This window comes from Hyla sarda, chromosome 4 (assembly GCF_029499605.1).
Source record: "Hyla sarda isolate aHylSar1 chromosome 4, aHylSar1.hap1, whole genome shotgun sequence".
Lineage (NCBI taxonomy): Eukaryota > Metazoa > Chordata > Amphibia > Anura > Hylidae > Hyla > Hyla sarda.
Window position 1 is genome coordinate 399762319 of NC_079192.1, and position 14128 is coordinate 399776446.

The 14128-nt window shown below is 43.2% G+C and overlaps 1 protein-coding gene across 3 annotated transcripts in view; it reads left to right on the top strand.

Moving 5' to 3' along the window:
- Window positions 1-11270, top strand: part of PWWP2A (PWWP domain containing 2A) — a 40310-nt gene extending 29040 nt beyond the window's left edge. For 2 of the 3 annotated variants that reach the window (XM_056517333.1, XM_056517330.1), the window contains exon 2: window positions 249-3122. In XM_056517333.1, coding sequence (XP_056373308.1) covers window positions 249-1932 — 1684 coding nt within the window. In that variant the 3' untranslated portion in view covers window positions 1933-3122. Of the gene's footprint in view, window positions 1-248; window positions 3123-10755 lie in introns of those variants that run through there. The other variant, XM_056517331.1, reaches the window with a different exon arrangement.
- Window positions 11271-14128: the final 2858 nt, after the last annotated feature.

Below are 14128 nucleotides of genomic sequence, written 5' to 3' on the forward strand. Positions count from 1 at the left end.
AGCTGAACTAATTTATGCAGGATAAGTAATCAACTGCTGAGCCGAAAAGTTTGTGACGAATCGAATTTACTGTAAATTCGCTCATCTCTATTTAGATCAGTCAGGGTCTTGGCGTTCGAACCCTGACTGATCACAACTTTTGATAATTCTCTGGCAAATCAAAAGTGTTGCTGTCCTGTATTTTTAGGTGTTTTGTTTGATTTCACTTGTGTGTGATTTTATCTTTTTTTCTTTCTTTTTGTTTTCAGGTTTGGACCTCATGGAATCCCTGTAACCGTTCACCCTAAGCGAGAGTATAAAAACAAACCTGAGGAACCCATTCAGCCTCAAAGCACATCATTCCAAGAAGAATCTCCAGTGAACAATGAGAACGGAACCGGCCCCATGGATGTAGTGAGCCCCATCCAGTCCCCCGAGCCCTGTGGAGTTAATAACCTGTGGACTTCAAAGCCGCCTCCTCTCTTTCATGAAGGAGCTCCATACCCTCCTCCTTTGTTTATCAGGGACACCTATAACCAGTCAATACCTCAACCCCCTCCACGGAAAATCAAAAGACTTAAAAAGAAAATATACAGGGAAGAACCCACTTCGATCATGAACGCTATCAAGCTACGGCCCAGGCAGGTTTTGTGTGATAAGTGTAAAAATGTTGTGGCGGATAAGAGGGAGGTCAGGAAGACTGGTACTGACTCTTTTAAGCTAGAAGATGGAAAGAGGAGGCGGCATGAAAGTGTAACTACTGTGAATAAGAAACTTAAAACTGATCATAAAGTAAATGGGAAAAGCCAGAGCGAGGGTCAGAAAAAGAATCCAGTGTCCAAGGTGTCCACCCTCGCCCATGGGCGAGGTAAAGTGGTGAAGGTGGCTTCTCAGACGAACGCCTCGAAAGCTCACCTACACACGAAGAAGGTGCTACAGAGTAAGAACATGGATCACGCGAAGGCTCGGGAAGTATTAAAAATGGCCAAAGAGAAGGCACAGAAAAAACAAAAAGATACATCCTCCTCTAAAAACGCTCACAGTAAAGTCCACTTTACGAGACGCCTTCAGAACACAACCTCAGGGACCCTTCCGCCGAGACTACGCATTAAACCTCAAAGGTACCGCAACGAGGAGAACGACTCTTCGCTCAAGATCGGACTTGAGAGCTTGCGCAGCAGTAAGATTGGTATCAAGCCTCAGACTCGCTACACTGCCACCCGTTCAGCAGGTGAGGCACCCTCAGAAATAAAGACCCCTCCCAATGGCCCCGAAGAGGTCAGCAGTGCTATTGAGAACGCCAGTGTCTGTGTACCGCCCGGAGAGCAGGATGAGCAGCAAGCTCTGAGCAAGCGAGGCAGCAAAAGCAATATCACAGTTTACATGACCTTAAATCAAAAGAAAGCAGACTCTTCCAGCGCATCAGTGTGTAGTAGTGATAGTACAGATGACCTGAAATCCACCCATTCTGAGTGTAGTTCTACTGAAAACTTTGATTTCCCCCCAGGCAGCATGCATGCACCTTCTTCTTCATCATCATCCTCCTCCTCTTCCAAAGAAGAGAAAAAGCTGAGCAATTCCTTGAAAATAAAGGTGTTTTCGAAAAATGTCTCTAAGTGCGTGACCCCCGATGGCAGGACCATATGTGTTGGGGACATTGTTTGGGCCAAGATATATGGCTTTCCATGGTGGCCCGCCCGTATCCTAAACATAACTGTCAGCCGAAAAGATAACGGCCTGCTTGTCCGGCAGGAGGCAAGCATATCATGGTTTGGGTCCCCAACAACGTCCTTCCTTGCTTTGTCGCAGTTGTCCCCCTTTTTAGAAAACTTCCAGTCCCGATTTAACAAGAAGAGAAAGGGTCTTTATCGCAAGGCCATCACAGAGGCAGCCAAGGCTGCCAAGCAGCTCACCCCAGAAGTGCGAGCCCTCCTGACCCAGTTCGAAACGTGATCCCGCCCACATGTAAGGTAGGCAAGATTAGAGGTTGTACGTCATAAGTTTCTTTTTCCTAGCTTAGTCACAACCGTTAAAGGGGTACTCCGCTGCTCAGCGTTTGGAACAAACTGTTCTGAACACTGGAGCCTGCGCTGGGAGCTCGTGACCTCATAGCCCCACCCCCTCATGACGTCACACCCCGCCCCCTCAATGCAAGTCTATGGGAGGGGGTGTGACGTCGTCACGCCCCCTCCCATAGACTTGCATTGAGGTGGTGGGGCGGGATGACTGTCACGCCCCCTCCCATAGAGTTGCATTCAGGGGGTGGGGTGTGACAACTGTCACGCCCCCTCCCATAGAGTTGCTTTGAGGGGGTAGGGCATGATGACTGTCACGCCCCCTCCCATAGAGTTGCATTGAGGGGGTGGGGCGGGATGACTGTCACGCCCCTCTCATAGACTTGCATTGAGGGGGTGGGGCGTGACGACTGTCACACCCCCTCCCATAGACTTGCATTGAGGGGGTGGGGTGTGACTACTGTCACGCCCCCTCCCATAGACTTGCATAGAGGGAGCGGGGCTATGACGTCACGAGTCCCCGGCGTCGGCTCCAACTTTCAGAACAGTTTGTTCCAATACGCTGAGCAGCGGAGTACCCCTTTAAGTATTTTAGGATTTTTTTTTTTTTTTTCCCCTTCAGGCTGGAAAGGGCCTTAGGCCTGTTTTTGTAACTGGGTTTTCTAGGACTTTTAACGTATGGCCTGTTGAACGGGGCTGAGCTGCAGTACCATGCATGGCCACATACGACTGTACGGCGCTGTAGCTGGGGGGGGGGAAAAAAAAAGTAAATTATAGATCATTCATCATGTAAAAATCCCGGACTTAGCATTTCACTTCATCGAAGACTAAATATTTAATAATTCTATAAAGACAGAAACAGGCCCCCTAAAAAAAAAAAAAAAGCCCCTAAAACTATTCGGGCTCACCTGCTGTCTATAAAGCCCCAGTGATAGTGAATCAGCATGTGAAGAGGAGATGGGGGGGGAGGGGGGATGTACATAGATTTATTGTAAAACCTAAAAGGTGGATTTTTTTTTTCTGTATTTTTTTTATTATTTAATCTTCCAGGAAGTCTAGATGAAATAAATTTAAGACAAATGTTGCCATCACGATATCCTAATAAACATCATATATATATATACAAACGCTTAAGAAAAGACTTCTCTCCTGGCTTTTTTTTAGGATACGTTCTGGTTAAGACATGTTGTGCTTTGTCAGTGTCTCACTGTTACATTATTTTGGATGTACTTTATCAAATGAATATATATAAATAGTATTTTTTTTCTTCAAGCTTTTTTTTTTTTTTTTTGATTTTTTTTTTTTCCCATTAAAGGTATCTGTTTGCAGGTCAGAAAATATGAAACCAATGTAATTGTGTATTGCTCTGAAATGTACAAAAAATTGTAAATAAAATGGACTAAATCTGAATTTGTCGTGTGTTACTGGAAAAATTGGGCAAAACCCCCTACCTGCTGATACACATTGGGATTATGATTGTGTACACGGCAAATGATCGTACTGTAAGACGACCCAATACAACAGCGAATAGAACATTTATTGTTACAAGGATGATCAGCCGATCACAGCTCTCTGATCTGTGCAGGAAGTGTTCCAGCAGCGCCACCACAGGGGAAAGGAAGCATTACACTTTTCAGTGAAATTAGTAGGCTGGATGTGACCAATTCTTCAGAGCTAGAAGCGCTTTTTGTAGCCATTATTTGGGGGTTGCCCTCAGGGAATTGGAGTCCTACTTTTAGGGGTGAGAATAGAAGATGGATCAGGTTGAGGCATCTTCCTAGAAAACCACAGTGGGATATAGATAATACACTTTCATTCAGGGCTACGCAATGCACTTCACTCCCCCCAAAAAAGAAAAGGCTGCCCAACATCCACAGGAATTTTTCACATCCCAATCCAATTTTTATATTTTATATATTAAACAATACAACATACATATATATATATATATATATATATATATATATATATATATATATATATATATATATATATATATAAATATTTTTATTATGCAACACCAATAATCAATGGTTCATTGAGTTGTTGTTTTTTTTTTTTTTTTTTTTTTAATACTGGATTGAAAAACAGCACCACACCTGTCCCTAGGTTGTGGGTGATATTACAACTTGGCCCCATTCACTTCAATGGAGTTGAGCTGCAATACCACACACAACCTGAGGACGAGAGAGGTGCTATTTCAGGGGGAAAAATGCAATTATGTCTTTCTAGTCTTGGATAACTGCTTTAAGCAGTTTTAATTAGAACCAAATATTAACAGTTAACATTATATAACTAGTGTACGTGGGGGATATTTATTATAATTTATACACATACACACACATATATATATATATATATATATATATATATATATATATATATATATATATATATATATATACACATACACATATATACATACACATATATATACACATATATAATAATATGAAATTTTTTTTGTAGAAACAATAAAACACCAATTGCTAGTTTGTACGTCATTGTTAGGCTGGGTTCACATCACGTTTTTGCCATATATTTTCAATCCGTTTTTCTAAAGAAAACCGTATGGCAAAAAAACGGATGGAACAGTATGGAAAAAAGTAAACCGTATGAGTTTTTAAACTGTATACTGTTTTTAAAAGTGCATACAGTTCCGTCAGTTTTTATAAAGAGAAAAAAAAAAAAAAAAAACATACGTTTTTGAAAATTGTCCATTTTTAATGGGAGAGGTCTTGGGTGGGGACTTTAGGATGCAAATGCGCATGTGCAAAGTAAAAACCGTATATGGTTTCCCATATGGAACAGTTTACATGTGCATTTCCCCATTGACGTCCATGTTTTAAAAAAAAGTATGCGGTTGCAGTACGATTTTTAAACCGGAGTCTCCGGTTGTCTTCGGTTTAAAAACCGTACTGCAGCCGCATATATTTATTTATTTATTTTTTTTAAACATTGACGTCAATGGGAAACGCACATGTATACAGTTCCATACGGGAAACCATATACAGTTTTTACTTTGCACATGCGCATTTGCATCCTAAAGTCCCCTCCCACTAAAAATGGACAACATTTTCAAAAACATACGTTTGTTTTTTTAAATAAAAACGGAGGGAACTGTATGCACTTTTAAAAACCGTATACAGTTTAAAAACTCATACGGTTTACTTTTTCCCATACTGTTCCATCCGTTTTTTTGCATACGATTTTCTTTAGAAAAACTGATTGAAAACCGTATGGCAAAAACGTGATGTGAACCCAGCCTGACAAAGGAGTGGTCCAGATCAAAGTTGATTCTGGTGTGTGTGGGGTGGGGGCGGGTGGGTGTCATGACACAAGTGTTCTCTTTGGTGTTCTAGTTTCTGTGTCATGCTCCGCCCCTTGCACCAGACATGACACAATGTACAGATTTGGCTGAAGTGTTCCTTTAAGCGTATGGAAACATGATAAACCGCAATACTTCCCAATTCAGAGGAAATTATTGGCAATAACATCATACATGCTCGATATTCGTGTTCTTCAACTATTCCAAAACAAAAACTTCCAGGATGCCCGGACAGCTAAAGGGGGGCATGCTGGGAGTTGTAGTTTTGCAACAATTGAAGGCACACTGGTTTATAGGTACCAAACCAGAGGAATAAAAAAATAATAATAATTATATATATATATATTGTGCATAGACAGAATAAACAAAAAATTGTTTTTTATTTACATTTTTTTTTATTTATTTATTTATTATTTTTTTTGCTACAAGGAAATCAGACAACCAATCCATGTTCCATACTAACACACTAACTCTTAATTTTCAGCATGAAGTAAATGCAAATTTTTGTTTTCATGAGTTCTTTCCTGCAAACAGAAACTGACATTTTAGGGTTTTCATAAAAAAATTTTTTTTAAATATATCTATTTTCAGAAATGGTCTATATTCATCCAGTTGTCTGCCATTACACATTTTACATTACTGACCACGTGTGCCATTTTTATTTCTAATGTTGACCATGTTGTCTCCCATACATGAAAGAAAGGGGAGGGGGGGGGTGTCCAGTATTAGAATTGTTTGTTTATTAATTTTTTTTTATATATTCTTTGCCCTCATCTGTCAGAAACATTACTCTTGTCCTCAGATTGTGTGTGTGGTATCGCAGTGCATTTCCATTGAAGTGGTTGTAATACCAAATGCAACCTTTGGGGGCAGTTGTAGCACTGTTTTTGGAAGAAACTGTTTTTCTAATATCCTCATTAAAGGGGTACTCCAGTGAAATTATTATTATTTTTTTTTTTAAATCAACTGGTGCCAGAAAGTTAAACAGATTTGTAAATTACTTGTAATAAAAACTCTTAATCCTTCCAGTACTTATTAGCTGCTGAATACTACAGAGGAAATTCTTTTTGGAACACTGAGCTCTCTGCTGACATCACGACCACAGTGCTCTCTGCTGACATCTCTGTCCATTTTAGGAACTGTCCAGAGTAGGAGAAAATCCCCATAGCAAGCATATGCTGCTCTGGACAGTTCCTAAAATGGACAGAGGTGTCAGCAGAGAGCACTGTGCTTGTGATGTCAGCAGAGAGCTCTGTGTTCCAAAAAGAAGAAAATTTCCTCTGTAGCATTCAGCAGCTAATAAGTACTGGAAGGATTAAGATATTTTAAATAGAAGTAATTTACAAATCTGTTTAACTTTCTGGCACCAGTTATCTTTAAGGACAAGTATCAGGGGATCGGGCTGTTGGGGCGATTTCCTGTTTGGCCCTAGCTCTCCTTCACAGTGGCGTGTTACACCCCCTGCCTGAAGCGGGGGCTGCTATGCCCCCTCCATATAACTCTATGGGAGAGCTGTTCGGCAATCCTTGGCTCTCCCATAGAGCTATATAGAGGGGGTGTGGCAGCCCCCCTGCTCTAGGCGGGGGTTGTGAAGCGCCACTGTGAAGGCAAGCCAGGGCTCCAAACAGGAGATCATGGAGGGCCCCAGTGGTCGGATCCCCCTTCGCATAGGGGATAAGGTTTTTTGTTTTGTTTTTCTTCCCATGATACTTGGGATTTACCCCATAGGATAGGGCACTAAAGGGGTTGTGGCACAAAGGACATTTATCATTCATCCACAGCATCTCTATCTTCAGATGATTCTTTGAATGCACTTCTCACATTCTAATGATAGATGGGGGTCCCAGCATTGACCCAGCCCCCCCGCCCCCCCACACCTCATCAAGCAGACAGACATTTTCATCCTTAGAATAGCTGATAAATGTTTTTGTGGCAGAGCCTTTGTCGAGGCATGGATACATCAGAAAAAATGTCAGAATGACGTGACCATGCTTGGACAGGCAAGGGCTTCACTCATTTTATGCCGCAAGCCTAGTCAGATAGTGATACAACGAGGTCATATGCCAAGCGTATAAGGCTAGGTTCACACTACGGGATCTCTGGGCAGACTTTCTGCTGGAGATTTAGCTGGCGGCACTAGGACCGCACGGACTGCATTGCCGTCCCTATAGACGGCAATGCATTTCTGGGTAGATCTTTTGGGAGATCTGCTCAGAAATGCACTGACATCTATGAGGATGACAATGCAGTCTGCGTGGATAAATCTCCGGCAGAAATTCCACAGTGTGAACCTAGCCTAAAAGTTCTGGCTCAAACGGAGAACTGCGGCTTGTAGCAATTTTCAGTCCAAGACAAAACCTGGATATGTTGGGAAAATGACTGACTGTAGTCACTAGCTGACTACGCTTGGGCCATTGAAATGAATAGGGCCTGAGCATGGACACTGATCAATTTCCTGACTTATCCATGCCTGGGAGGCACAAAATGTGGTGTGAACCTAGCCTTCCGCTATATGTGGGGACATTCAGCAGACTGCGGGCGCTGGCATAACCTGGACAGGTTAAGGCTACATTCACGTCTTTTTTTTTTTTTTATACATACAGGTGCCGGATCCGGATTGACATGGACGGCCATTGTGACCGGACCGAAAACCGTAGTACACTACGGTTTTAGGTCCGGTTGGGAAACCGGATACGGGTCAAAACTGAGCCGACAGGAGTCACCGTATGACTCCAGTCGGCTCATTAAAGGAAATGGATTTACGGGCTTATCCGGCTGGGCTACGGGAGCGCCCGGTTTTCCCCTCCCCCAGCCGGATCCGACACCCGTATGTAAAAACGAGACGTGAATGCAGCCTTATTCTTTCTGCGGACACTGAAATCTGAATTTCCGCGTCACAAATATCTGTCACGAAAATTCTGCCGTGTGCGCAGTGCAGCAGAATCTCATTGAATTCAACGGTACGCTGCTGCAGCAGAATCTCGCACTGAAATTCTGAGGTGTGAACATAGCCTGAGAGTTAGCTGAACAGCACAGGTGCCAAGTGTCGCTCCTGTCGTTCACCTGGAACGGGCCATCCATGTCAATCCATGTCTCTGTAAGGGCCCATTCACACAGCAGACATTGTGTGCGCCGCAGGGACCAACTAAATCAGTCGGCGCTTAGACATGCGCCTTCTCCATCAACAGCCACCATGCATATCTGAGCGGGTTCCGCAATTTGAATATGTTTGCGGAAATTCTGCACTGTGCAGGAGGATCCCATTGGAAACAACGGAAGGCTGATGCTGCGTAACTTCTGCCATGTAAATGAGCCCTTAGGTACGTTCACAGGTACATTAATCTGCTGCAGAATTTCCACTGCGGATTATTTTGTGACCTATTGACTTCAAAAGGAGTACTCCGGTGGAAAACTTTTTTTTTTTTTTTAAATGAGCTGATGCCAGAAAGTTAAACAGATTTGTAAATTACTTCTATTAAAAAAATCTTAATCCTTCCAGTACTTATTAGCAGCTGTATGCTACAGAGGAAATTATTTTCTTTTTGGATTTCTTTTTTGTCTTGTCCACAGTGCTCTCTGCTGACACCTCTGTCCGTGTCAGGAACTGTCCAGAGCAGCATAGGTTTGCAATGGAAATTTTCTCCTGCTCTGGACAATTCCTGATACGGACAGAGGTGTCAGCAGAGAGCACTGTGGACAAGACAAAAAAGAAATTAAAAAAGAACAGAATTTCCTCTGTAGCATACAGCTGCTAAAAAGTACTGGAAGGGTAAAGATTTTTTAATAGAAGTAATTTACAAATCTGTTTAACTTTCTGGCATCAGTTCATAAAAAAAAAAAATGTTTTCCACCGGAGTACCCCTTTAATGGGTCTGCAATAAATCTGCGTCGATCTGATGTAACAATGACCCGATCAGTGCTAATTCCCTATTTAGCACAGTGGTTTAAAAGAGTACTAAGCTTAAAGGGGTACTCCACTGGCCAGCATGGAACTGAATGTTTCGAATGCTGTTTTCGCACTGCAGGGTCGGCCATGCCCCCTCGTGACATTATGGCTACTCCCATAATGCAAATCTATGGGAGGGACGTCACACCCCCTCCCATAGACTTGCATTGGGGGGCGTGGCCAACCCCCACAGCATGAAAACAGTGTTCAGAACATTTAGTTCCACGCTGGCTAGTGGAGTACCCCTTTAAAGGGTTATATCCTGCTAGACTGTTAGATTTCTGATTGCGGAGGTCCCGCTGCTGGGGCCCCCTGCGATCTCACTCAGCACCCGGCGTTCTAAACAAACCCTGGGTTTTCTACCGGGATATAGTTCTGTATTTTCTGTTCAGTCTTGGTGAGCTCCACAGTCTGGGCAGAGGTGCTCCCCAGTAGGTGTGACGTCATTTGAAGCTCTGCTGGGGAGAACTTCCTCCCTCACTCTGCTACATATAGGCAAGTGCTGTTCAGTGTGTGATGGGCTGTATTTGGCTGAGACCGCACACAATCCCCTCAGCTCTGCACTGAACTCTACAGCGTGTCAGCAAAGCACAGTATATAGCACAATATTCGGCACTATGTGCTGAAGGCAATTTAAATAGGCTAATCTATAACATATTAATTTTTATTGCTAATGACAGGTACAATTTAAATATTTTGGTTGCTTATCCTCAATATCAGATGAGCTGGGGATACAACTACTGAGACCTCCAGCACCATACGCTCTGTAGTGGCTGTGTCTGGTACTACTGCTCAGTCTTCTGATAGCTGCAGTACCAGACACAGCCACTGCAAAATTTACAGCGCTGTTCTTGGTATCAATAAAGGGTGCTGGGACACACCTTTAAAGGGGGTACTCCCATGGAAAACTTTATTTTTTTAGATCAACTGGTGCCAGAAAGTTAAACAGATTTGTAAATTACTTCTATTAAAAAATCTTAATCCTTCCAGTACTTTTTAGGCGCTGTATACTACAGAGGAAATGTTTGTCTTTATGGATTTCTCTTATGTCATGACCACAGGTCTCTCTGCTGTCCATTTTAGGAACTGTCCTGTGCAGCTATGGGGATTTTCTCCTGCTCTGGACAGTTCCTAAAATGGACAACAGAAGTCAGCAGAGAGCACTGTGGTCGTGACATCAGAGAAATCCAAAAAGAAAAGCATTTCCTCTATAGTATACAGTCCCTAAAAAGTACTGGAAGGATTAAGATTTTTTTAATAGAAGTGATTTACAAATCTGTAACTTTCTGGCACCAGTTGATAAAAAAAAAAAAAAAAAAAGTTTTCCACGGGAGTACCCCTTTAATCAGCTGATCGGTAAGACCCCCACCAATCTAATATTGATGGCCCATCCTAAGTGTCCGCCTTCACTATCAAAGTTCTGTAAAGTAATAAAAACCAACTAAACACCAATAACCTGTTTTTTTTCCCCATTTCTCTCTTTGTAGCCAATACACACTAGGAGCTGCAGTCGGTGGATTTCCATCATGGAGCCAGCGGTGGAGTGTTTTTTTTATTTTTTCTTTTTTTTAATCCTATGGTACATGAAAGTAAAAGGACTTGTGTCTTGTGTACGTTTGAGGACGTGTGAAGTGTAAACTTTTGAGCTGTGAAAAATAATGTATAACTTATACAGATTGTTATATCTATTGTACATTTTATTTAAAAAGAGGGGGAAAAATAGCGCTAAAAATATTGCAAAAATGAAAGCATGAGTCTGTAAAAAAAACAAGAAAAAAACTAAAAACAACTGTAGAATACTATGTGCAAAGAGATTTTCATGTTTTCTTTGAATCTTTTTCATGGAAGGAATTTATCGTTGAAGTTGTTTTCTAGATGTGACTGCAGTTTCTTTCTATTTCATTTGTGATGTTATGTATTATTGTTATATATTTTATGTTATGTGAGCTAGTCTTAGTGTTAGGCTGGGTTCACATCACGTTTTTGCCATACTGTTTTCAATCCGTTTTTCTAAAGAAAACCGTATGGCAAAAAAAAACGGATGGAACAGTATGGAAAAAAGTAAAACGTATGCGTTTTTAAACAGTATACTGTTTTTAAAAGTGCATACAGTTCCGTCAGTTTTTATAAAAAAAAAAAAACATAAGTTTTTGAAAATTTTGTCCATTTTTAATGGGAGGGGTCTTGGGTGGGGACTTAAGGATTCAAATGCGCATGTGCAAAGTAAAAACGTATACGTTTTTCCCGTATGGAACCGTATACATGTGCGTTTCCCATTGACGTCCATGTTAAAAAAAACGTATGCGGTTGCAGTACGGTTTTTAAACCGGAGACAAAATCGTGGTCAACCACAGTTTTGACTCCGGTTTAAAAACCGTACTGCAACCGAATTAGTTTTTTTTTTTTTAACATTGACGTCAATGGGAAACGCACATGTATACGGTTCCATACGGGAAAAACGTATACATTTTTACTTTGCACATGCGCATTTGAATCCTAAAGTCCCCACCCAAGACCCCTCCCATTAAAAAATGAACAACATTTTCAAAAACGTATGGGTTTTTTTTTCTATAAAAACTGACGGAACTGTATGCACTTTTAAAAACAGTATACTGCTCAAAAACGCATACGGTTTACTTTTTTCCATACTGTTCCATCCGTTTTTTTGCCATACGGTTTTCTTTAGAAAAACTGATTGAAAACAGTATGGCAAAAACGTGATGTGAACCCAGCCTTAGGCTGGGTTCACACTACGTTTTGTCCCATACGGGAGCGCATACGGCAGGGGGAGCTAAAAGCTCGCGCTCCCGTATGTCACCGTATGCGCTCCCGTATGTCATTCATTTCAATGAGCCGACCGGAGTGAAACGTTCGGTCCGGTCGGCTCATTTTTGCGCCGTATACGCTTTTACAACCGGACCTAAAACTGTGGTCAACCACGGTTTTAGGTCCGGTTGTAAAAGCGCATACGGCGCAAAAATGAGCCGACCGGACCGAACGTTTCACTCCGGTCGGCTCATTGAAATGAATGACATACGGGAGCGCGAGCTTTTAGCTCCCCCTGCCGTATGCGCTCCCGTATGGGACAAAACGTAGTGTGAACCCAGCCTTACCTGGTCGAGGCAGCCGGGACCGGTGACAGCCATCTGTCGAGGGGAACAACATATCTATTAGGGTTCGACCGATACCGATTTTTTAGGGCCGATACCGATAATCTGTGACCTTTCAGGCCGATAACTTATACCGGTATGAGTTATCGGCTATTTCGGCAATTGCCGATACCGTCCAAAATCGTGAATATTGGCCGATAATATCGGCCAAACCGATAATCAGTCAATCCCTAATATCTATGGCCGGGGTCTGAAGACTTGCGAGCCGCTCGTATTTGTCGACATCCTCATCTTCTAAGTCATTCCGGACTCTCTTATTGTTTGTTCCTCTTTGGAGTTCTATGAAGGGAATTGAGCCAAACACTCCAATATGCTAATCTAGTGACACTCCAGTCATACGGAGCTCTGCATCACCCCATAATTTTACTTGCCCAAACGCTAACATGACCTACAGTCCTACACTAGACCGGAAGGGAAGCCTGTGCCGGCCATGACCATTATGCCCTGGCACAGGATGCTTAGAATTGACTTCTACAAATGCATTTGTAGTAGGGGACCTAAGAGTTTTCTGCTAGTGCTGTCTAGTCATGGCGGCACGGCCAACACAGGCTTCATTGGAGGCCTAGTAGAGGACAGTGGGAAGTCTGCATTGGGGTGAGTAAAACTTTTTTTAGGATCTGTGTGGCCTAAAGCTGTAATGTTGATGTTAAAGGGGTACTCCGCTGCTCAGGGTTTGGAACAAACTGTTCTGAACGCTGGAGCAGGTGTCGGGAGCTTGTGACGTCATAGACCCGCCCCCTCGTGATGTCACGCCCCCTCCCACAGACTTGCATTGAGGGGGCGTGACGTCACAAGCTCCCGGCTCCAGCGTTAGGAACAGTTTGTTCCAAACGCTGAGCAGTGGAGTACCCCTTTAATCTGCCAGATATAGAGTGCTGTACAGAGGTTGGTTAGTGTGTGCAAGGATACCTGATGTTTTGTTCGCACAACTCACATGAGGGAATATTACCCAAAGGAAACCTGTCATGGGGTTGGTCTCAGGCAGCTTCTCCCCAACACATTAGCCTTAAAGGGGTACTCCACTGCCCCAGCGTCCAGAATGTTTGGTTCAGAACGCTGGGTGCTGGGGTCATGACATCACGGCCACGCCTCTCGTGACGTCACACCCCCTCAATGCAAGTCTATGGGAGGGGGCGTAGCGTATGTCACGCCCCCTCCCATAGACTTCCATTGAGGGGGCGTGGTGTGACGTCACGACCCCTGCAGCCCGTACCCAGCATTCGGAACTAAATGTTCCGGACCCTGGGGCAGTGGAGTACCCCTTTAATTGATTGATCTCTCTGTTTGGGTATAGAAAGAGATCCATCAATAAAGGACTGGTAGGAGCCACCAGAGACCGCCCTGGTGTCTCGAGGTTCAGGCAGCCTAAAAATAACATGTTCCCCTTTAATACTCCTGGCTGCTGCCACGACAAGTGCCAAGGGGGCGGGCTTTACTCCTTAGGTGCCTGGAACTCTACATATCAAGGCTTCCCCTGCCTCTCCTCTCAGCTGGGATTGACAGCTCTAGTGGTCTCCTTATTGGATGCTAGAGCTGTCAATCACAGATCAGAGGAGGGGCTGGGGAAACAATACAGGGAGCTCTGTGCACCCAAGAGCCCACCTTCTGGACACTTGGCATGGTGCGGGAGATTGAACAGCATTTTTCTCTTGTCATGTAAGGCTACTTTCACACTGCCGCTGGGCTCCGC